This window comes from Sinocyclocheilus anshuiensis, unplaced genomic scaffold (assembly GCF_001515605.1).
Source record: "Sinocyclocheilus anshuiensis isolate Anshui unplaced genomic scaffold, SAMN03320099.WGS_v1.1 scaffold1262, whole genome shotgun sequence".
NCBI classification, from domain to species: domain Eukaryota; kingdom Metazoa; phylum Chordata; class Actinopteri; order Cypriniformes; family Cyprinidae; genus Sinocyclocheilus; species Sinocyclocheilus anshuiensis.
This window is the reverse complement of record NW_015558617.1, coordinates 10,805-30,754: the sequence shown is the minus strand read 5'-3', so window position 1 is coordinate 30,754 and position 19,950 is coordinate 10,805. Positions and strand designations below refer to the sequence as shown.

General features: G+C 35.4%; 1 protein-coding gene across 4 annotated transcripts in view; it reads right to left on the bottom strand.

Annotated features, from left to right (window-relative positions):
• Positions 1-2,289: 2,289 nt before the first annotated feature.
• Positions 2,290-19,950, bottom strand: part of LOC107680407 (globoside alpha-1,3-N-acetylgalactosaminyltransferase 1-like) — a 21,352-nt gene continuing 3,691 nt past the window's right edge. The window contains exons 1-7 of one of the 4 annotated variants that reach the window (XM_016476293.1): positions 19,082-19,351; positions 14,192-14,227; positions 13,721-13,747; positions 11,047-11,094; positions 6,567-6,596; positions 6,303-6,440; positions 2,290-3,292 (exon numbers count right to left, since the gene is read on the bottom strand). In XM_016476293.1, coding sequence (XP_016331779.1) covers positions 2,602-3,292; positions 6,303-6,440; positions 6,567-6,596; positions 11,047-11,094; positions 13,721-13,747; positions 14,192-14,227; positions 19,082-19,140 — 1,029 coding nt within the window. In that variant the 5' untranslated portion in view covers positions 19,141-19,351 and the 3' untranslated portion in view covers positions 2,290-2,601. Of the gene's footprint in view, positions 3,293-6,302; positions 6,441-6,566; positions 6,597-6,716; positions 7,108-11,046; positions 11,095-13,720; positions 13,748-14,191; positions 14,228-19,081; positions 19,352-19,950 lie in introns of those variants that run through there. The other 3 variants (XM_016476294.1, XM_016476295.1, XM_016476292.1) reach the window with 3 other exon arrangements.

The window sequence follows — 19,950 nt, the reverse complement described above, 5'->3', positions numbered from 1 at the left end:
ACATAAGTCTGAAGTAATGAATTTAGGTAAAGGGGTGCAGAGCCAGTGGTGGTTTTGTAGGCAAACATTAATGTCTTGAATTTTATGCGAGCAGCTATTGGTAGCCAGTGCAAATTGATAAGAGATTTATAATCTTGCTGCCGCATTCTTGTGAGGAGTTGTGAAGCATGTTCCGAAAGAAAAGGCCTGATCTTCATGAAGTTGAATAAAGCAAATCTGCAGGACCGGGCCATTTTAGCAATGTGGTCTGAGAAAGTCAGCTGATCATCAATCATAACTCCAAGGTTTCTGGCTGTTTTTGAAGGAGTTATGGTTGATGTGCCTAACTGGATGGTGAAATTGTGATGAAACGATGGGTTTGATGGAACCACAAGCAGTTCTGTCTTGGCATGGTTGAGTTGAAGGTGATGGTCCTTCATCCACCAAGAAATGTCTGTTAGACAAGCTCAGATGCGAGCAGCTATCGTCGGAACATCAGGATGGAATTAGAGGTAGAGTTGCGTGTCATCAGCATAGCAGTGATATGAAAAGCCATGTTTCTGAATGACAGAACCTAGTGATGCCATGTAGACAGAGAAGAGAAGTGGTCCAAGAACTGAACGCTGAGGCACTCCAGTAGTTAGATATTGCGACTTTGACACCTTACCTCTCCAAGATACCTTGAAGGACCTATCTGAGGGGTGAGACTCAAACCACTGGAGTGCAGTTCCTGAGATGCCCTTTGCCATTATTTTTAATGTTTTTAAAGAAATCTCTTACGCTCATCAAGCCTGCATTTATTTGATCAAAATACAGAACAAAATAGTAACATTGTGAAGTATTATTACAATTTAAAATAATGATTTTCTGTTTTAATGTACTTTAAAATATAATGTATTTCTGAGATGCAAAGCTGAATTTTCATCAGCCATTACTCCAGTCTTCGTTGTCACATGATCCTTCAGAAATCATTCTAATACACTGATTTATTTTCAATTTTGCAAACAGTTGTGCTGCTTAATATTTTTTTTTATAACCTGTTATACTTTTTTCAGGATTCTTTGATGAATAAAACGTTAAAAAAGATTTAAAATAGAAATATTTTTTAACAGTACACTACCATTCAAAAGTTTGGGGTCAGTAATTTTTTTTGAAGAAATGAATACTTTAATTCAGCAAGGATGTGTTAAATAGATAAAAAAGTGATAGTAAAGACTTATATTGTTAGAAAAGATTTCAATTTTGAATAAATGCTGTTCTTTTTAAGTTTTTATTCATCAATTAATCCTGAAAAAAATTCACAGGTTCCAAAAAAATCCAAAAATGTCATTTTTAAAATGCATGTCAGCTTATAACCAAACAAAATGTTTATATTTATGTTTGTATATGATGCAGTTTCTATAAATTTCCCCAAATTTTCAATTAATTCCCATAAATTCCTGTTAAGTTTCCAACTTTAAATATTTCCAAAATTCCCCAGATTACATTCCCATGGAAAGTTTCTGGAAAATTTCCACCTCTTTGCAACCCTATACAATAAGACATTCCCAATGCTACTGCACTTCTAACGCTAGTTCATGTTTATTTTGAATAAATGGAAAACATTCAAATCTTTCAGCAATGTTTGATATGCAAAGTGCCTTTTTCTTTGCCTTCTCTTTCGCCTATGCAAAAGTGCTGATTGCTGATAACAGCTTAGTTACTTTTGATGCCTCGACCCCGCTGATTTAAAATCCAACAATCAAATAATTCCTAGAATTATTTTCATAATTTTCATTACTCGCACATGCATGTGATGTCCCCAGTGCAGCAGGAAAGCTTGGAATATGGTGATATGATGATGAGGCAGAAATATGTTGTTAGTAACATTCTATAAGAATTTTATGTGGAAGGTACATGGTTACAACTTCTGTGGGGCGTGAAGAAAAAGTAATGTAACTAGTAGTGTAACTAATTACTGTTGCCAGAAAGTAATAAGTAAAGTAACTATATTACTTTTGAGAAGAGTAACTAGTAATGTGTAATATATTACATTCTTTGAGTAACTAGCCCAACACTGCTGATGACTTGAGCATGAACCAGCATTTGGGATCAGTTGGCTACTCTTTATGGCAGTGTGGTGAGAGAAAAAAAAATCTGAAAATCTGTTCAAGCTGTTATAGTTGTAGCGAATCAGCTCAAAGGGGAAATATGAATAATTAATTATCAGCATTGGTTGCCATGGAATCAGAGGCCTGTTTGTTCGCAGACATCCTGGCACCCAGCATGTTTATTGGGTGAGGGGTCTGTGATTATTTGTTAATCTAATGAATAATTGATTTGTTAAATCAAATGAAAAATGGTTTCTGATTGGTCCAGACGCTACATAGTATAACAATAATGCTTGACTGTTTTATCTCTCATTGATTCCATTTAATTATAAAACTGTTTTCCTGCAGTTTTATGCATTGCATCCAAATAACCTTTGAGAGCAGTAGTACAAATGCTGATGTATAGCTAATGAATAAATATTTGGCCACAGGTTTTGTTAGTCAATTAAAAACTTCAGTTACATTTTCATGCCTGGTAGGTGATTTCATACTAATTACAAATAAAGTGCATAAATGTTACAGTTCACAGCTGTTATGGGTTTGGACGAACTGCAGCATAGTTTTTAATAACTTGAGAAAAGCGAATGATTTTGACTTCATTTGTGTGAGGTTTGAAGTCCTGCCACAGATATTCTGGTGAGAGCACCTTGCTGGGTTTGTTATAAAGGAAGTACTTGTTCAAATGGGACTCCTCCTGCCATGCTGCCTCAATGGATTTAGCTGCATCAATGTCCAGTTGCTCCCGGCAGGTTTTAGCAACCTCATGTACATCTTTCACTAAGCCACCGACCACAGCTCCACCATAATAATAATCACCCTCAGCATGAGGAATGTATGCTTGAGACTCGGGCCTGCGCTCATATGGGAACTGTTCACGTGGTGTTTGATAGTAACCAGGATGTATCACACCTACAAGACGACCCAAAGACTCTGCCCCCCATCGCCCGTAGAACTTTGTGTCCACATCAAGGCTGAAAACATAGTCAGCTTCATTAACCAATCGACTTTCAATCAGTTTCTCCAGCTTTTCCATCCTGCGCAAAGTGATCTCCTGCCATCTGTTAGAACTAGGGACTTTCAACACCGTCAGCTGACGTTGTTCACCCAGGTTCACTTCAGGAACCTGCTCTGGTTGATCAGTGAAGAGATAATAATGCACACGAAATCCAACAAAGTAATTCTGCTCTGCAGACTCCAGGAAATCTTTAAGAAACTGCGTGTATCTGGAAAAAAAAGGAAGAGGGACTGAAATGTAAAGTAATAAAAAAGCGGCAAAACATTTTAATTGTTCCCCCCTCTTTTGGCAATTTATTCACCATAAGAAGACCATAAGACGAACCCCAATTGAGACCATACAAAACACTAGATCAGGGTTGTCCAGTTCTGCTCCTGAAGGGCCACTCCCCTCAGAGTTTAGATCTAACACACATGCCTTTTGTAACGTCGGGATGAACTCAGACATGAGGAAAAGCAGGATATTCAAGAAAGCAGGGTTAACTTACCATCAGCGATGGGCAGTATTTCAGATACATGTATTTAAAATACGTATTTGAAATACAAAATACTATTTTGTATTTTAAAGCATTTGGAAAAAATCAAATGTAATTTGTATTTAAATACATTTAAGATTAGTATTTTTGTATTTTCAAAATATATAAAATATTTTGTGCCAGTCAACCTCTTTATCAGGGTGCTGATTTTGTCCATCAACTAGTTCAGACACGCACCCTACCTCCAACCCCAACATTCATGCATGTGAGCTGCAGCTGTACAGCTCCATTCAGCATTGAGTGAGTGAGTGACTTTTCTGGAATAAGAGAAGGTGAAGGGTGTCATGGTCAATTGTACTTGTTGATTAAAGTTAAAATAGTGCATCTTTCAGATTTGCCTTCAGTTAACATGGAAGAATAAAAGAGCACTAACAAGGGAAAAAATAGCATTAGCCAATCTTTTTTTTTTTTTGTCAAATGTGCTTAAAGCATTACTGTATGTTAGGGCTGGGTGATATGACAACACATATTGTGACGATGATATAAAGAGTGAATAGTTCAATCAAGTGTGAATTGATTGAACTTCTAAATCGTTTACAACGAAAAAGGCCAATCGGGGTAAGTTTATGAATAAATGGATTTCTTCACATATAAACTGATAAGGTTGTGGGTCATTTTGGAGGACACATGTGAAAATATTTTTAAGTACACTACTTAAACCCACACAAAAGAATCAAAGAATCGTGTGAAACCTAGTAAACTTGAGATTATGACATTAGAACAAAACATACTGTATGAATATGATAACATATGTATAACACTAAATTGAACCATACTGATTGAACAATACTGATTATTGATTACAAATACTGTTAGCTAATTATGAGTTGTTGTTGGGAACAGTGTTTCTTCCCTCCCTTTTCTCTCTTTTTACTTTTGCTTTCAGCAGGGCGACGAGAGTACCTGATTGGTTTGTTCATCTGTCAATCATTGAGATGTTGGTGATGAGAACACTAGTTTAGAGACACGTGCCACCATCTGTATCTTTTTGGTTTGTAGTAAAGAGTAGTTTATTTAGGGGGTCTTTGACGCTGAAGGTTGTTTCTTTTATTTAAATCTGGGATTTTCTTGAGAACATTGATTGTGGATTTAGGTTACAAGGTTTCTTTGTTTTTGTGAGATTGGTTTTGGTTTTGTTCCTTTCTTTGATTTGGCACAGTCTAGTTCTTTTGTCTTTTCCCCATTCTTTTGTGAACCTAATTTATTCTTGCTTGGTTCAAAATTGTATATAAGTTGTACATTTATGAAAATAAGTATTTTGGGTTAATCTTTTGGCCTGTTTACTTCATTGTAATAAACAAGACACTTTATTAGACTCAGAATTGTTTGTGCATAATTGCTTTCCAGTATATGTTCGGTGTTTTAATGTTGCACCCCTTATTTTCCCTAGACTTAAAAGGGTTTGTAACAAATACTGATACAAACACTGATGAATGGTATACCACAAAAAATCTTCAGCTTTTGGTTTTATAGTTCTATAAAAACAAAATAAACTTTACATGAATTAAATCTAAAAAGGTTTTTTTTTTTATTTTTATTTTTACTACAGGGCAGGGGAAGGGAAGAGGTCAAATGAAAACGTAAGTTTCTAAGCAGTTGTACACATCTAAATGGGTTTTTTTTTTTTGTCGTTTTTTGTTTTGTTTTGTTTTCATGTATTTATGCCCATCTGTGCTTACCATCACATAAAACCTGGCACTCTTGGTTGATTAACCCAAAAATTTCTTACTCATGGTTATCAGTTCCCAAAACATCACCACTTTAAATGCTTAACATTATTGGTATCTTCTTTGGTGTGAAGATCAGAAGATCTTGGTGGTGATCGTCACGTACTGGGTGGTTGTGCAATCTTTCTTTTAATCTGATCTTTAAAATGTTTTTATTATTGTGAACAAGAATGATCTTTTTGATGCTAAAAAAAGAATAAGTTGCTATGGCTACTTACATACCTTGAAAGTTACCTAAGCTTTTGGAAGAAAAATTTTAAAAGGTTATTTGTTTACTTACACAACATACCCGGGTAAGTTTACAGATAACCTGCTTTCTGGGATACCCCAGCCAGGATCCAACTGCAGCTTAGCATTTATTTAATAACAATAGTATCAAAAGAACACAAGAACTAGAAAAAAGAAACACAGGAAACATCACCCAGACGAGGGAACATATGCAAACTAGAAGTTAAACTAACAAAATAAAAACTCGGCACAGCCTGTGCAATGGGTTTAAATGGATCGCCCCAAGCCCCTGATCACTTGGAATCCACTATGGTGCTGATTTATCATTTACATTTTTTTTTCTTATGAATAGTTTTATGCAGCGTTCTGTCTATAAGAAAAGTGGAAAGCTAGTGATCCTGAAGACCTTGATTAGCTGGTTCAGGTGTGTCAAGCTGGAGCTAAACTCCAGGAGGAGGATTAGTCACTACAATAGATAAACAGGTTCATATATACAAGTGGAGAAACTGGTAAAACAACAAAGATGGCCAGATAAAACTGGACACTTTTTTCTCTTGTAGTGTGTGCAATGTGTGCTATGTCAGTCATGTTTGTTAATTCATGCCGATATACCACCGTCTGCCTGACTCCTAAGGTTAAATGTTACAATTAAATTCACTCTTACAATTAAATGCTACAGTTAAATTCAATGAAGATCAGAGGAAGAGATTGGAGAGATGGAAACTCACTTTCCAAGAGCGAAGACTGTAGTTGCTATGGTGATGTTTTGTTGTCTGTAGATTGAATCAGTCAGGAATGGATCAAAAGTTCCTTCCCATACAATTGGGGATAACCATGGTGTCACGGCAATAACTTTGCCATCTGGGCTGTTTTAAATGAGGAAATACACACACGTGTGGATGAAATGCAAATCCAAATGCAAAGTAGTGTAAAAGAAAAAAAAATCATTAATAAATAATATAAAAAGGTTAAATAAGTGTGCATGTTCTTACCCTACAACACTGGGCTGTTTGTATGAAAGCCTGTACAATAAAATAATAACAGTCGCTGTAAGATAATCAGTTGGGATGTATTGTATTTATCTCCAAAAGTCAAAACATGTTATTCCTCATTATTCTAAACTGTTTTGACCTGCCACCTACTTTTCAAAAGTCTGTTGATGATGTGTCTTACTGTGATCTGAACATGGATCTTGACAGCAAAAAGCTCTCAAGGTTAAATGTCTGCAACACATCACACCCAAACTCCTTCCAGTTTTATCTGCATTCAATCGGAAAATCCAATAATAACTTTCAAAGCTCTTTATAGTCTTGTCCTTCACTACTTCACAGTTACTCATTCCCTACACATCTTCCTACATACTTTGGCCCTCTGTAGCCACTCTTTTGGAATAGCATATAACCTTAATACGATTTGCATTTCTTCTACGTCTTTATATAGTGCCCTTCCCCTTCTTTTAGCAGCCTTGGTTCCGGATAAATTTTTCCCACACATTATATTGTCATCATTAAAGAGTTATAAGTCATGAACCAAACCAACCAGAAATGATGTGAATCACAACATTAAAAACTTTGACTGAAAGCAAACAAGCACTGAAAATCTGACAAAAGGTACACAACTGCGTACTTTATGTTAATGAGGGTAAGAACTATAATCCAAAGAAACATTGCAAATGACAAATTAAAAATGCTGAAGAAATATAAAAATATTGATTTAAAGATGCTAATTATAGATACAGGGTTTCTGCAGGATTTTTAAGCTCAAATTTAAGACTTTTTAAGACCTTCTTTAAGACCTGCACAAATAAAATGAATACCATATGAGCGGGGTAAGGCAATGTCTATAATAACATATTAAACTGTAAAATGACTGTAAAACGCATGATTTACAGTTCAGATACAAGTTTTCACAAAAACAAACAGTTTTATGAAATAATACACTTCACATTACAGCCTTTAAACCATTTTTAGTCAAATGGATAAGTCAAAAGTATTAATTATATTAATTTAAACAATTATTAACAATAAATTATTATATGAATTAAATAATATATAAATACATTTTACTGTTTAGATTTTTATAATGCATTATCTTCTTATCGATCCACCAGTTCACATTTACAGCTCTGTGTGTTTGCAGGGTGAAAACATGGGTTGATTTTCACATTGGTCTGAACAAAAACCACAATACTGTGTTCCTGCAATACCAGAGGCTGCAGTTTCAGGACCGCATTTCTACTAGGACCCTTTTTTGTGACAGCGCCATCTAGCCAATTCTATTCCAACAGAGGAGACCTGATTCAAACATCAAACAAACAGATGCATAGACTAGATCCATGGAAACTATTAATTTTTTTATCTTTCCATCTTATTTTTAATACGGTACAGTCTCATACAAACAGAGTAATGCACATCTCAACAAATATATGATACTGTTTATTTTTTTTATCGGAGAGAATATGCAGCAAAATAAATCATTTTATCTGTGGCATTTAGTTCACTGGCCTGCGGGAGGTATGTAAGTGTCTGCATATATTGTGCGACCATTGTGACGTGTTCTATTTGTATTTGAACAATTGACGTGTATGTAACGTTGAATGTAAAAATCAAAATTTTTAAGTGCTATAATCAGGTCCCCGAAGCATATACCAGCCAAGGAAACGTGAAAAAGATTAACCCAGTAACTTTGTTTTGGTAAGCCTTTTTCTGCAAGAGTCTGAAAAAACGAGCATCTGATTTCGCTCCCCTAGTGACGTTGCAAAGGGATTTCTTTATAATATTACCGCCCCTTAATCTTTAAGTTTCCACTAGCTAACTGTTCTGTCTTTGACTGCACAGACGAGCACAGAACACTATTTAGAGTGCCTCATTTACACTATATGACACTATTTAGTGTCCCATGCCTCAGAGGAGACAAGAGAGCAGTGGATTTATTGATTTATTTAATGTATATTGCTGCTGCCACACAGATCTAAAATAAACATGCGATTTATTTCCCAGTTGTTTACCTTCACGGACATAACCGACTGTTTTTGAAACTCATGTGTGTTTTTAACGTAAACGTGTGTGTGAATGAGAACTTAGTTTAGTACTCACATGCTGTGACAGCCGCTTTCTGTCCGTGTGCTTCGGATGTGTGCGCTCAGAAAACTGTATATCAGAAGTTTAAACTAATATGGTTTAAAACGCATGATTTCAGCACGATAAACATAATAATCAGAACCAAAACAGATTTTAAAACAGTTTTTTAGCAGGTCCAAGCCGTAATGGCCCAGCTCTATTCTGGAAAAGGGGGCAGGGAGCAGCAGCTCATTTGCATTTAAAGAGAAAGGCACAAAAAACAATGTGTTTCTGCTTCCACTCAAAACGGGCATTTTCAAAATGATATAATAAATTATCTGTGGGGTATTTTGAGCTGAAACTTCACAGACACATTCTGGGGATACCAGAGACTTATATTACATATTGTAAAATGGGGCATAATATGTCTCCTTTAAAAATAATAATACGCAGAATTGAATAGCAAGTGCTATAAAATAGTATGAGCTGCTAATATATACATACAACAAAAAAAAATTAAACTATAGTGTCCTAGAAATGCGGATCCGAAACGGCAGCCTCCGGTATTGCAGGAATGCCATACTCCAGTAAAACAGGCTTACTGAAAATGCACATTCATTCTCTGCCAGCAGAAGGTGCTTTCGGAACTGCAGTTACTGTTTCCTCGGTAACAGCAGAACACAAAGCCGCGCAGCACTGGACTCTGAAACGTGCAGCGCTCATATTCAATTAAATCATCGCCTTTTGAACTTTAATCGTCACATTAAGCGGTATGCAATTCTGGTCTTTCCGCCCCCAAATTTAAGACCTCCTGAAATCATATTTAAGATTTTTTTGTACAGTTTAAGACTTTTTATGGCCTTAAATTTGATACAACTAAATTTAAGACTTTTTAAGACCCCGCGGAAACCCTGTAAATATAGAAACAATAAATGTACGTTTACTACAAAATATGGACATATAAACAAATGTTTAAGTAATCTGAGAGTGTAGAGAGATTATTATTATGACTATAATTATGACTATTACGTTCACAGTGCTTCATGGAAGTGAAGAGGCACTTAGAAGTTCTTTTGGTGAGATTTGGTTGTCAAGATTCTCTGATTGGTGGAGACCTGTGTGCCGAATCATGGGTAATATAGTTTTTCACCAAAAATGTAGCTGTTACGTAAGATTTTTTTAAAAATAATTTGAAATAATGCAAGCTGAAAGCTTCAACAAAAGCATATATATAATTGATTAACAGCCTCGTAGCTCACAGTAGGTCTGTCTTTAATGGTTTATAAGTCATTGTTAAAAATCAGTTCCCATATAAAGAAAAAAAAATTGGATTTTTACTTCCAGAACCCGACTTTTCATAGGGCTTAACATTCCTTAAAGAGTCATCCATTTTTGTCAGGTCTTTTTCAAGATACATCACTAAACCTCTCCCACCGTCTTTTTGTCAAATCTGAAAAAAAAATATATATATATTTTTTTTTTGTAAAATGTTCTTCCACTCCTATCATTTATTCTCTAACTCTCACTCCCCTAGTTCCCCTTATGTTTGCTAGCATTAGTTCCTTTGTAAACTTATTTTCTTTTGTTGTTGTTGTAAAGCAACCAGTGGTTTAAAGGCCAATTCACACCACACAGACAAACGCCAACAAACACATTTTGTTGGGTTTTGTTTGATCAGCGTGTTACCCCTGTCGGCATCTGTTGGCGTTGGTCAGGTTTGTTTTCACCCGAGTGAACATGCTCAATCAGCGTTTGTCAGTGTCTGTTGGGGCAGTGTGAATATGAAAGTTGTTTTTCATAAAATTCTAAATCCAACGGCAAACTTTGGTTTGTTGGTGTTTGTCTGTGCGGTGTGAATTGGCCTTAAGGATTTCTGCAGAAAAAAAAAAACGTTAGTTGAAATTGAACATGCTGTTACAATAAATATAAAAAAATTATGAGTTGAGTGGATTGTATTTCATGGTCTCTGAATAAAATCCTCTTTCCTCTTCACTGTATGTAGTAGTGATTCCTGATTTGTTTGGTTGTTTGGGATAAACAGTTTGTAAGCTTTATATTCTAATCACTGAACACATGCATGGCAGAGAATTTAGTGTCCTTGCGTTATTGAGCCTGTGGGTGGTGCTCTAATATTGATTAACAGGCTCTAAGTACACAAGACACATGCATAAAATTATACTTTCTTTTATTTAATAAGCAACCCCACGTATACCTTGTTAAGGATGAACAGACACGCCAACTAGTTACTGACCTGATATAGACTAACACACACATAGCTGAAGTGTTCAGTTTATATTGAGGAATATTTTGATGGGGCACCATACAGATGAACTTTGGCTGACTGAACTGACAACTCAACAAACACATCACAATAAATTAGAGCAAAACTGTTGAAGAAAGTGTTTGTACTCACCCTTGTGGTGATTGCAAGTTCGAGTTTTCCTGGTGCTCTTTTGTTAGGCTAAGAAATAGAATATAGAATCAGTAAATAATTAAGTAGGCTTGAAAAAGCCGACTTACTGCAATGCTATTTAAACTTCTTCTTCTTCTTCTGAGATTAAATGTATCAACTCTAACTTCTCCTAGGGCTTTCAAGCTACAACCACCAAACTCAGCCCAGGGGGCAGTTGCATAAACTTAGCCTCTATGTTAAAGGGGTCATATGATGCGATTATGTGGAAAATAATGTGTTTTTTTAACTTTAAACCGCATAAACACATTTAATTACACCAAATACACAAAATAATGTTCTTTTTAGCAGCATCATATGACCCCTTTAAGACCAACTAGCTGTTAGCCAAGGGGTAATCGGTCTTATTTTGGGATTCAAGTTAAACTAATGTATGCTTTTATGTAACTGAATTTAAAAAATGCTGACCAGTTTTAAAGAAAAAAATGAATGACTACCTTGTAAGACTAGTCTATACCTTTTATGCAACTGGCCCCAGATCTTCAGACTGTTCTGACCAAGAACGGCTCATTAACACCGTGGTGACCGACAGTGATGAGCGATGCGTTTTACCCAAAGTTGAACATTTTTCAACTCTCGGCGCTGAGAAAAAACGCCCGAGCGCTCAGTGTTCAGCGTGAAAAAGACATTCAGCGTTCGGCATGCTCCTAGTGTTTTAAAAAACGCGATGCTCCCATTGAAAACAATCGGAAAAAATACGCCAGCCTAGAAATACTGAGAATGATTTTTAGAACTATATATTTATTGTTATCTTTATAGTTATCGTTCTTGGTGTAAACAGGCCTTTAGTGTGCTATAGAAACAACCCATAACACCCTAGCAACCGCTTAACAACCACCTAAAATACCCTAACAACTGGCTAGCAACACCCCGAGCACACCTGCAACCACATACCAACACCTGAGCAACCTACCTGGGTACCCTAGCAACCGCATAATAACGCCTTAGCAACCACCCTGAGTACCCTAGCAACCGCATAGCAACACCTTAACAACCACACCGGGTACCCTAGCAACACCCTAGCAACCTACATGGGTACCCTAGCAACCGCATAACAACACCTTAGTAACCACCCTGAGTACCCTAGCAACCACCACGGGTACTTTAGCAACTGCTTAGCAACACCCTAGAATCAATCTATCTATCTATATATCTATTTTCTAATAGACTGTATAACTTTAAAAAAAATTCTTCAAGCTTTTAAAACGTTTTCAAACTTTCTGGCCTGGCTTTCTCAAGCCAACTTCAAAGTTTGTCTCAACATACGTTTTTATCTAACAGGGTTTTTTTTTTCTATCGGCTTTGTTTGAGAGTGTTTATTTGTCTGTAGAACTCTTACTTCACAGTAAAGCACCATTAGCAACTGAAAAAACGTATGCAGTAACAAGACAACAAGAACTCATAAGTGTGATGGAGCTACTAACACGTTACAACTAACTTGCAATCTACTTAATTAACTGTGGGCTATGGTAAACCTCTATATGGTCCAAATCACATAAGCAAACTAAATCTGAAATCATTTATAAATATATGCAAGTACATGAGTGCATTTATATGTTTACAGAGTATACAGTGGGTACGGAAAGTATTCAGACCCCCTTCAATTTTTCACTCTTTGTTATATTGCAGCCATTTGCTAAAATCATTTAAGTTCATTTTTTTTCCTCATTAATGTACGCACAGCACCCCACTTAAATGATTTTAGCAAATGGCTGCAATATAACAAAGAGTGAAAAATTTAAGGGGGTCTGAATACTTTCCGTACCAACTGTATATAGTACTATATTTATTTATATACAATTTTTCATAATTGTATAAAATAAAATATCACTAAGAAGCTTTACTGGGGCTTAAGTCTGTGGAATAGAAAAGGAATATTCTGGGTTAAATACAACTCAACATATTTCTAACTCTTTAAAATCCCCACAAGTCAATTTGTTATTAAAATGGGAAGGCATGATTCCCCTTTATTAAAATAATGCTCACACCTTTAAACAGAAGTAAAATATTTTCTATCTTATACCAGGAAAAAAAGCAGGTTATCAATTTCCACTACTAGCTATTTACTATCTCCATTCATGTTTAAGAGAACATTCAACATCCTGTGGCAAACAAAACATTCCAAAAATATTTGATGAAATGATGTGACGTGTGGCCAAGTATGGTGACCCATACTCGGAATTTGTGCTCTGCATTTAACCCATCCAAGTGCACACACACACTGAGTAGTGAACAAACACACACACACATACCACGAACACACACCCGGAGCAGTGGGCAGCCAATGCTGTGGCGCCCGGGGAGCAGTTGGGGGTACGGTGCCTTGCTCAAGGGTCTCACCTCAGTCGTGGTATTGAAGGTGGAGAGAACGCTGGTTTCTCACTCCCCCCACCAACAATTCCTGCCGGACCTGAGACTCGAACCCGTGACCTTCGGGTTACAAGTCCGACTCTCTATCCATTAGGCCACGACTGCCCCCAAGTACACTATTTATGAATAGTTTGAACTCTCACTGTACAGTATGTGCATAAAAGTGTATGTGTGCTTCTGTGAATGTGTTTTGGTATGTGTATAGGTGTATGTTTTAAGTGAGTGCATGAGCAGTGACACTACTTACTTGAGGCAGAATCTTTTCTCTTTATATCTGAAACAAAGATAAAGTCATAATGCAAGAACACTGCATCACTTACAGTATTTTAATATTTTTTTCATTTGATTAACTTTTTAAGTATACATACTGCCTTTACAAAGTATTGGTGAAAGTAAACTTAAAGTTTAAGATGGCTATACGTATAACGTTGACCATGAATGTAATCAAACAGCAAATCAAACATGCTAATCTGGGTACTGATCAATTTACAGTTTCTGTTATAGACAGTGTCTTTTATTCTCATGTTATGAACTGTATGAAATTAATAAAATAATGTCTGCACAATGATTACATCATTATTCCTAGACAAGAGTATCCCAATTATTTCCAGAAACAGTAATAAGCAATTATTAACTGGTTTTGTTTTATAGATATTTACTAAAGACTGTTTTGATGGGTGTAGTTATCACACACTTTTTGAAAAAGAAAAAAACTCACCTGACTGAGGTGGAGGTGTAGCCCAAAAAAATTAGTCTATGAGAAAACACAATAACAGAACATGAATGATAACACATTTAGAAAAGCTCATAAGGGTTGAATCTATTCTTATGATTTCATATTCAACCCAAAGTGATAAAATATAAAAATGGTGATAGATATATTTGTCATGCTAGTAATGTAATAAAGTTCATTTTACAATAATTACTTATTTAACATTCTCTCTTTCACTTCCAAGTAATTCCAAGAACTCTGTGAATAAGGAAACTGTTTCGGCACCTGTTGCAATAGGATCAGGGCCATACTGAAACAAGTTTTTTTTCTACACAACAAAACCATCAGTATAATGTTTCCGTATGCTGGAGATCTCGTTGATGAAGTGCATGAGCTCATGAGCTCATCCTGACATCATAATTTTATTTTTAATGCACAGTTTAATGAGATGGAGAGAGATATATGTTTTACAGGAGAATTCAGGAGAAAACAGGACAAAATATGTAGATCACAAAAAATAAAGTCAATTTTCACACACACTTCATGGATTCAACTCAACATGAAAATTATCTCTCAACTGGGCTATTTCTTTCAGACCCAAACACCACAGACAAGAATAAAACCTACATATTTCAAAAAGAAATTACATACCCACTCAGTAAGATGCCAAGCAACACCAGAAGAAAGGGATTTACTCGCATTGTGTTTTAACAGTTGTATCCTCATTCAATTTGAGAAGTAGACTGGATGGTCAGATAATGGAGAATGGTCCTTTTCTATAAGGGGGGAGGAGTGTGTTGTGTGGTGTTGTTTAGGCAACAACAGTCTAAGCTACCTGAGACTCAAACAACCAATCAAACTACCCCTGGCAGTTTAACAGCCAATGACTGATCAGAATAATTCAGTACATTATAATATCCCCCAAAGAGCCTCTACACCAGATCTAAATAACAGGTTCTGAAAACCGTCAAGGCTACAATAAAAGCTTGATAGCCCACACCTGAAATGCATACACTGTTGTACAGGGACACATTTTGTTAATCAAAATTAAAAATGGTATTAAGGCATATTAGGACCCCTTTACACTTATAGCCAAATGTGCGAACACAACACTGAACCAACAAATCAGTAGCTTCAAGAACAAAACAAAACAGAGAAAAGCAGCACATGATCAAAAGAGAAAAACATATGTTCATAAATCCATTAATATTCATAAGCCCATGTCATTTTGTGATGCCACAACCCCCAACCTTAACTATACTGGTCAGTTTTTACAACAAAGAGACAGAAATGACAAGAAGCATAAAAAGCCTTTAAACTGCTTTAAATAATGAAATATGTCGTTTTACGAATGAAAACGTACACACTTATCAGTAAATGATAATAACCTCACAATAAATAGCAGTGTCAAACACACACACACACACACACACACACACACACACACGTTTCCATAGAAATCTTGCCGTATAAACAAACAAGGGCATGCATAAACACACATCAATGGATTCAAAGCATGGATTACATTGTTAAATCATTCCTCTTGGGATCTCAAGAATAATATTATTTAGCAGACCATTGCAACATTTTTTTTCTGGGTGCAGGGCAGAAATAAGTAGTGTAGAAAACAAGCCCAATCATCGTAGTTATGTTGTTCGGTACATTATCCTGCTTATTGCAAGCATCCTAGCCAAATAAACCAATTATTAATAATGACATTAACATTTATTCATTTAGCAGACGTTTTCAACTAGCACAGTATAATGGTTGCCAGGGACAATATTCAAATACAGTTTAGCTGGCTATACGCAAAAATATTTGACCTCAGGATTTAGTGATTGACAAATCAGAATCAAATACTCCTGAGAGACATACAATATAGTAAAATACACAGTCCTGCTCATGGATATTTACTTGCTACTAAATTCCTCAAAAATCTGTGGGATGTTTAAACATTAAAATAACAATCTGTACATGTGAAAGAAATATTGTATAGTGAAAATACAAAAAAACAAAAATGGAACTAGGCCATGTCACAACATTTCTAAAACATTATTATTATTATTTTTGTAACACTTTAGAGTAGGAAACACTTATTCACTATTAACTATGACTTTTCCTCCAATAAATTCCTTATTTGCTGCTTATTAATAGTTAGTAAGGTAGTTGTTAGGTTTAGGTATTGGGTAGGATTAGGGATGTAGAATAAGGAATTAATATGTGCTTAATTAGTACTAATAAATGGCTAATATTCTAGTAATATGCATGCTAATAAGCAACTAATTAAGAGACCCTAAAATAAAGTGTTACCATGATTTTACTTAAAGGTTTACAAACAGACTTAGTCCAATGGCAATTCTATGCTACAAATTAAATAAATAGTGATTATTCATATAATTTCAAGGTCATAAAATTTCTGCAATGTTATACCTCAACCTCAAGCACAAAGCACAAAATGACTGAAATACAGGATGTGAAGATAACAAAGCACGACTAGTTTCACTGTTGCTTCATGACATGACAGCTGTGCTTTTTTGTAAGACATCAATTCATGATAAATATAAGTCAAAAAATAGTGTAGCTTTATTTTGCTCCACTTCTGACTGTATCAGATTCTTATATTCTTATATATAGTACAAAATTTACCTCAATACACACAACATTGTGATGTGGGAGGCTGACATGTGAAGTATCGAAAAATTCAAAAACATTAAGCACCATTCCGAGGCAGTCACTGCAGCATATTATGACCAAGCACACACAAAGGGTGCTTCTCAATAATCAAACTGATGCTTCCTCGTTTCCTCTCTCTTCCATCCTCTAGCCTGTGACCCAGAAACCAATCAAAGTTAGCCATCTAGAAGGACATTTCAATTCTTTAATTGCACCACGAGGAGCCAAGGAACGAGAAATGAGGATGCTTCCAGAAGAGCTATGAGTGAGGATACACAGGTGTATCCTATGCGCAGTGTTGGGAAGGTTACTTTGAAAATGTAATAGGTTACAGATTACAAATTACCCTATTTAAAATGTTATAAGTAGTGTAACTATTTCAATTACTTTATTAAAGTAATGTAACTGATTACATTTGATTACTTTTTGATTACTTTTCTAAAATTCTAACAAATGTTTTCAACTGTTAATCATTTTGAAACATTTAAAGCAGGCAGGGTTAACCTTACAATAGGACTCAACACTGATTACTGTCAGACTTTCAAAACCCTTCATCACTTCAGATTATAATCATTTAATTTTAAAGCACAGCCACCCGCACCTCTTTTTACTTTAAGATCGTTCTGAGGTTGAATGCAGATTTAAAATCATAAGATATAATTTAATAGTTATGATACCGTTTTTGAAATTAATTCTTTGCATAGCTACAACAGGGAACACTGTAACAATGCCTTGGGGGAAAAAATGGTTAATCTTAAAAAATAAATCATATATATAATCCCAAATAGGAAATAAAACAGTTATCAAATAAGCATGTGTCCTATTCGGTGTCCTAAACTCCTTAAACACTGGTGTCTCATATTAAAGCAATTTGAGAAAGAAATCAATCAAATCTGTATGTGTGTGAATATATTCTAATGTAACACACTTTGTAATCGTTTTCTTAACTGCAATTTAATTACACTTTTTTTCTCAGTAACTGTAACAGATTACAGTTACAGTTATTTTGTAAATAAATTGCGTAATTCCGTTATATGTAGCCTAACTTGTTACACCCCAACTCTGCCTATGCGGAAGTCTTTCTTGTCAAACCAAACGGACGTATAGATTGAAATGCTCCAAATTTTACGAAATAAACCACATCTTATATATTTCAACAGGACATCTTGCTTTATTAATATTTATTATGAATGTGTTAAATAATCAAACTTTAACAACATTAGGGCAAGAATATTCCAATGTACAAAGTTGCTTTCCTTTGATCCCTCCGTCCTCATTTTCTTACCTTGCATCCTTCCTCGCATCCTAAGGGGGTGGAGCTAAGACGCGAGGAAAGGAAGCGACTCGGCCAATCACAACGCACTGGATAGCTGGCCAATCAGAGCACACCTCGCTTTTTCAGAACGATGAGCTTTGTAAAAATCGACGTGTTTCAGAAAGGCGGGGCATAGAGGAGAAACAATAATGTACATTATGTGGAAAATAATGTGTTTTTTTAACCTTAAACCGCATAAACACATTTCATTACACAAAATAATGTTATTTTTAGCAGCATCATATGACCCCTTTAAAAAGAAATGAAGAGTTCAGATGCAAAAGCCTCTAAGTGCCGTCAGAAATTCTTATCTAAAATGAGAATTTTTATCAGGCTCCTATATTTATGTTCTTTTTTTTTCACTTTAATGGCATAGAAAAGGACCCATTGCCATTTAAGTAAAATGACTGAACCTAAACATAGGAGCCTGATAAAAATGCAAAGTTTAGAAGAAAATATCAGATGGCACTTAGAGGCTTTTGCATCTGAACTCTTCAAATATACTTATAGCCTATTTCTTTGACAAGAAAAATGTCTGACAGGCTTTTAAAGTTACCGTTTTCACATGATGTTTAGTGGTATAAGTAAAGCAGTAAGCAGTTCAAAATAAATAATTTTACCAGCTAACTTTACTATGAACCTACTGACACTCTCTTACAATCAGTCACGTTTAGAGTAGGCCATTTCATGAACCTTTTAGTTTTTTTTTTAATAAATATTTTAACAGTGTAAAGACTTTTGTGCATTTATATTTAAGTACTGAGTAATACACATAACGATAGAAAAAAATACCGCTCAATTCAGTTTCTTATTAATAACCAATTTACTCGTGCTGTAGTTTAATAATTCAAGATCCAAACAAAGACAACAGTAAACCAGCTACAAATTACAAAAGAGTAAATACATACCCAGTTACTGAGATGCCAGCCAGCGCAAGAAGAAAAGTGTTAACATTTTGAAACTTCATTATTCCTGTAGGCTATGTTTGTCCTTGTTCACTTGAAATAGAAAAAGATCGCAAGAGAGATCTTACCGATGACAGTACTAGACTGAACTGACTTAATCGGTCTGAACTTTGTCACGGTTTAATAAACGGTTCTAGTATAGAGTTCTTTATGAAAGATATTTTATGTAGATGTGGAAATTTAACGTTGTCTGTTTACACAAGATGTGTTCCGGTGTAGGTAAAACCTCTGAGGGGCTGGATGACGTACCTGTGTAACGAGATTTTCGGTTTCAGTGGGCGGGGCATACATGAATATTCATGACTTTCCCGGACATGCGCGTGGACCCAGGTGGAACTGAGAATTTCAGTTCACAGAATCTCAGTGAACGGTTGTATCTCAGCAGGTTTAATGGAATATATAGTTTTCAGAAATTTCAGTCTCAGCAGGTTTAATTAAATATATTTTTTAAAAAGGTAAATATATTTACAGTGTTGTACAAACTACATTTGTTTATCATTTCGTAACAGGTTATAATGTTTTTATTAGTTTACAGTGCACGTTTTGTGCTGTCGTCCCTGACTGAATGGTTGCAGGCATTCTTTGTGTAATGTTAGGATAAAGCACAGCAAACTTCAGCTAGTTGTAGCCTATAAGCTACATTGATTTCAGTTATTTGTGCTCTTCATTTGTAGCTTGCGATGCTTTAAAACCGTGTCTGTTATTATTATTTTTTTATTTTATTTTTTTGTATACTGGTGTGATGATCCATGTCTTAGCTCACCCCATTCAACATTCTCCATGTTATCTGGTTGTGAATTGTCTGCTGGCTG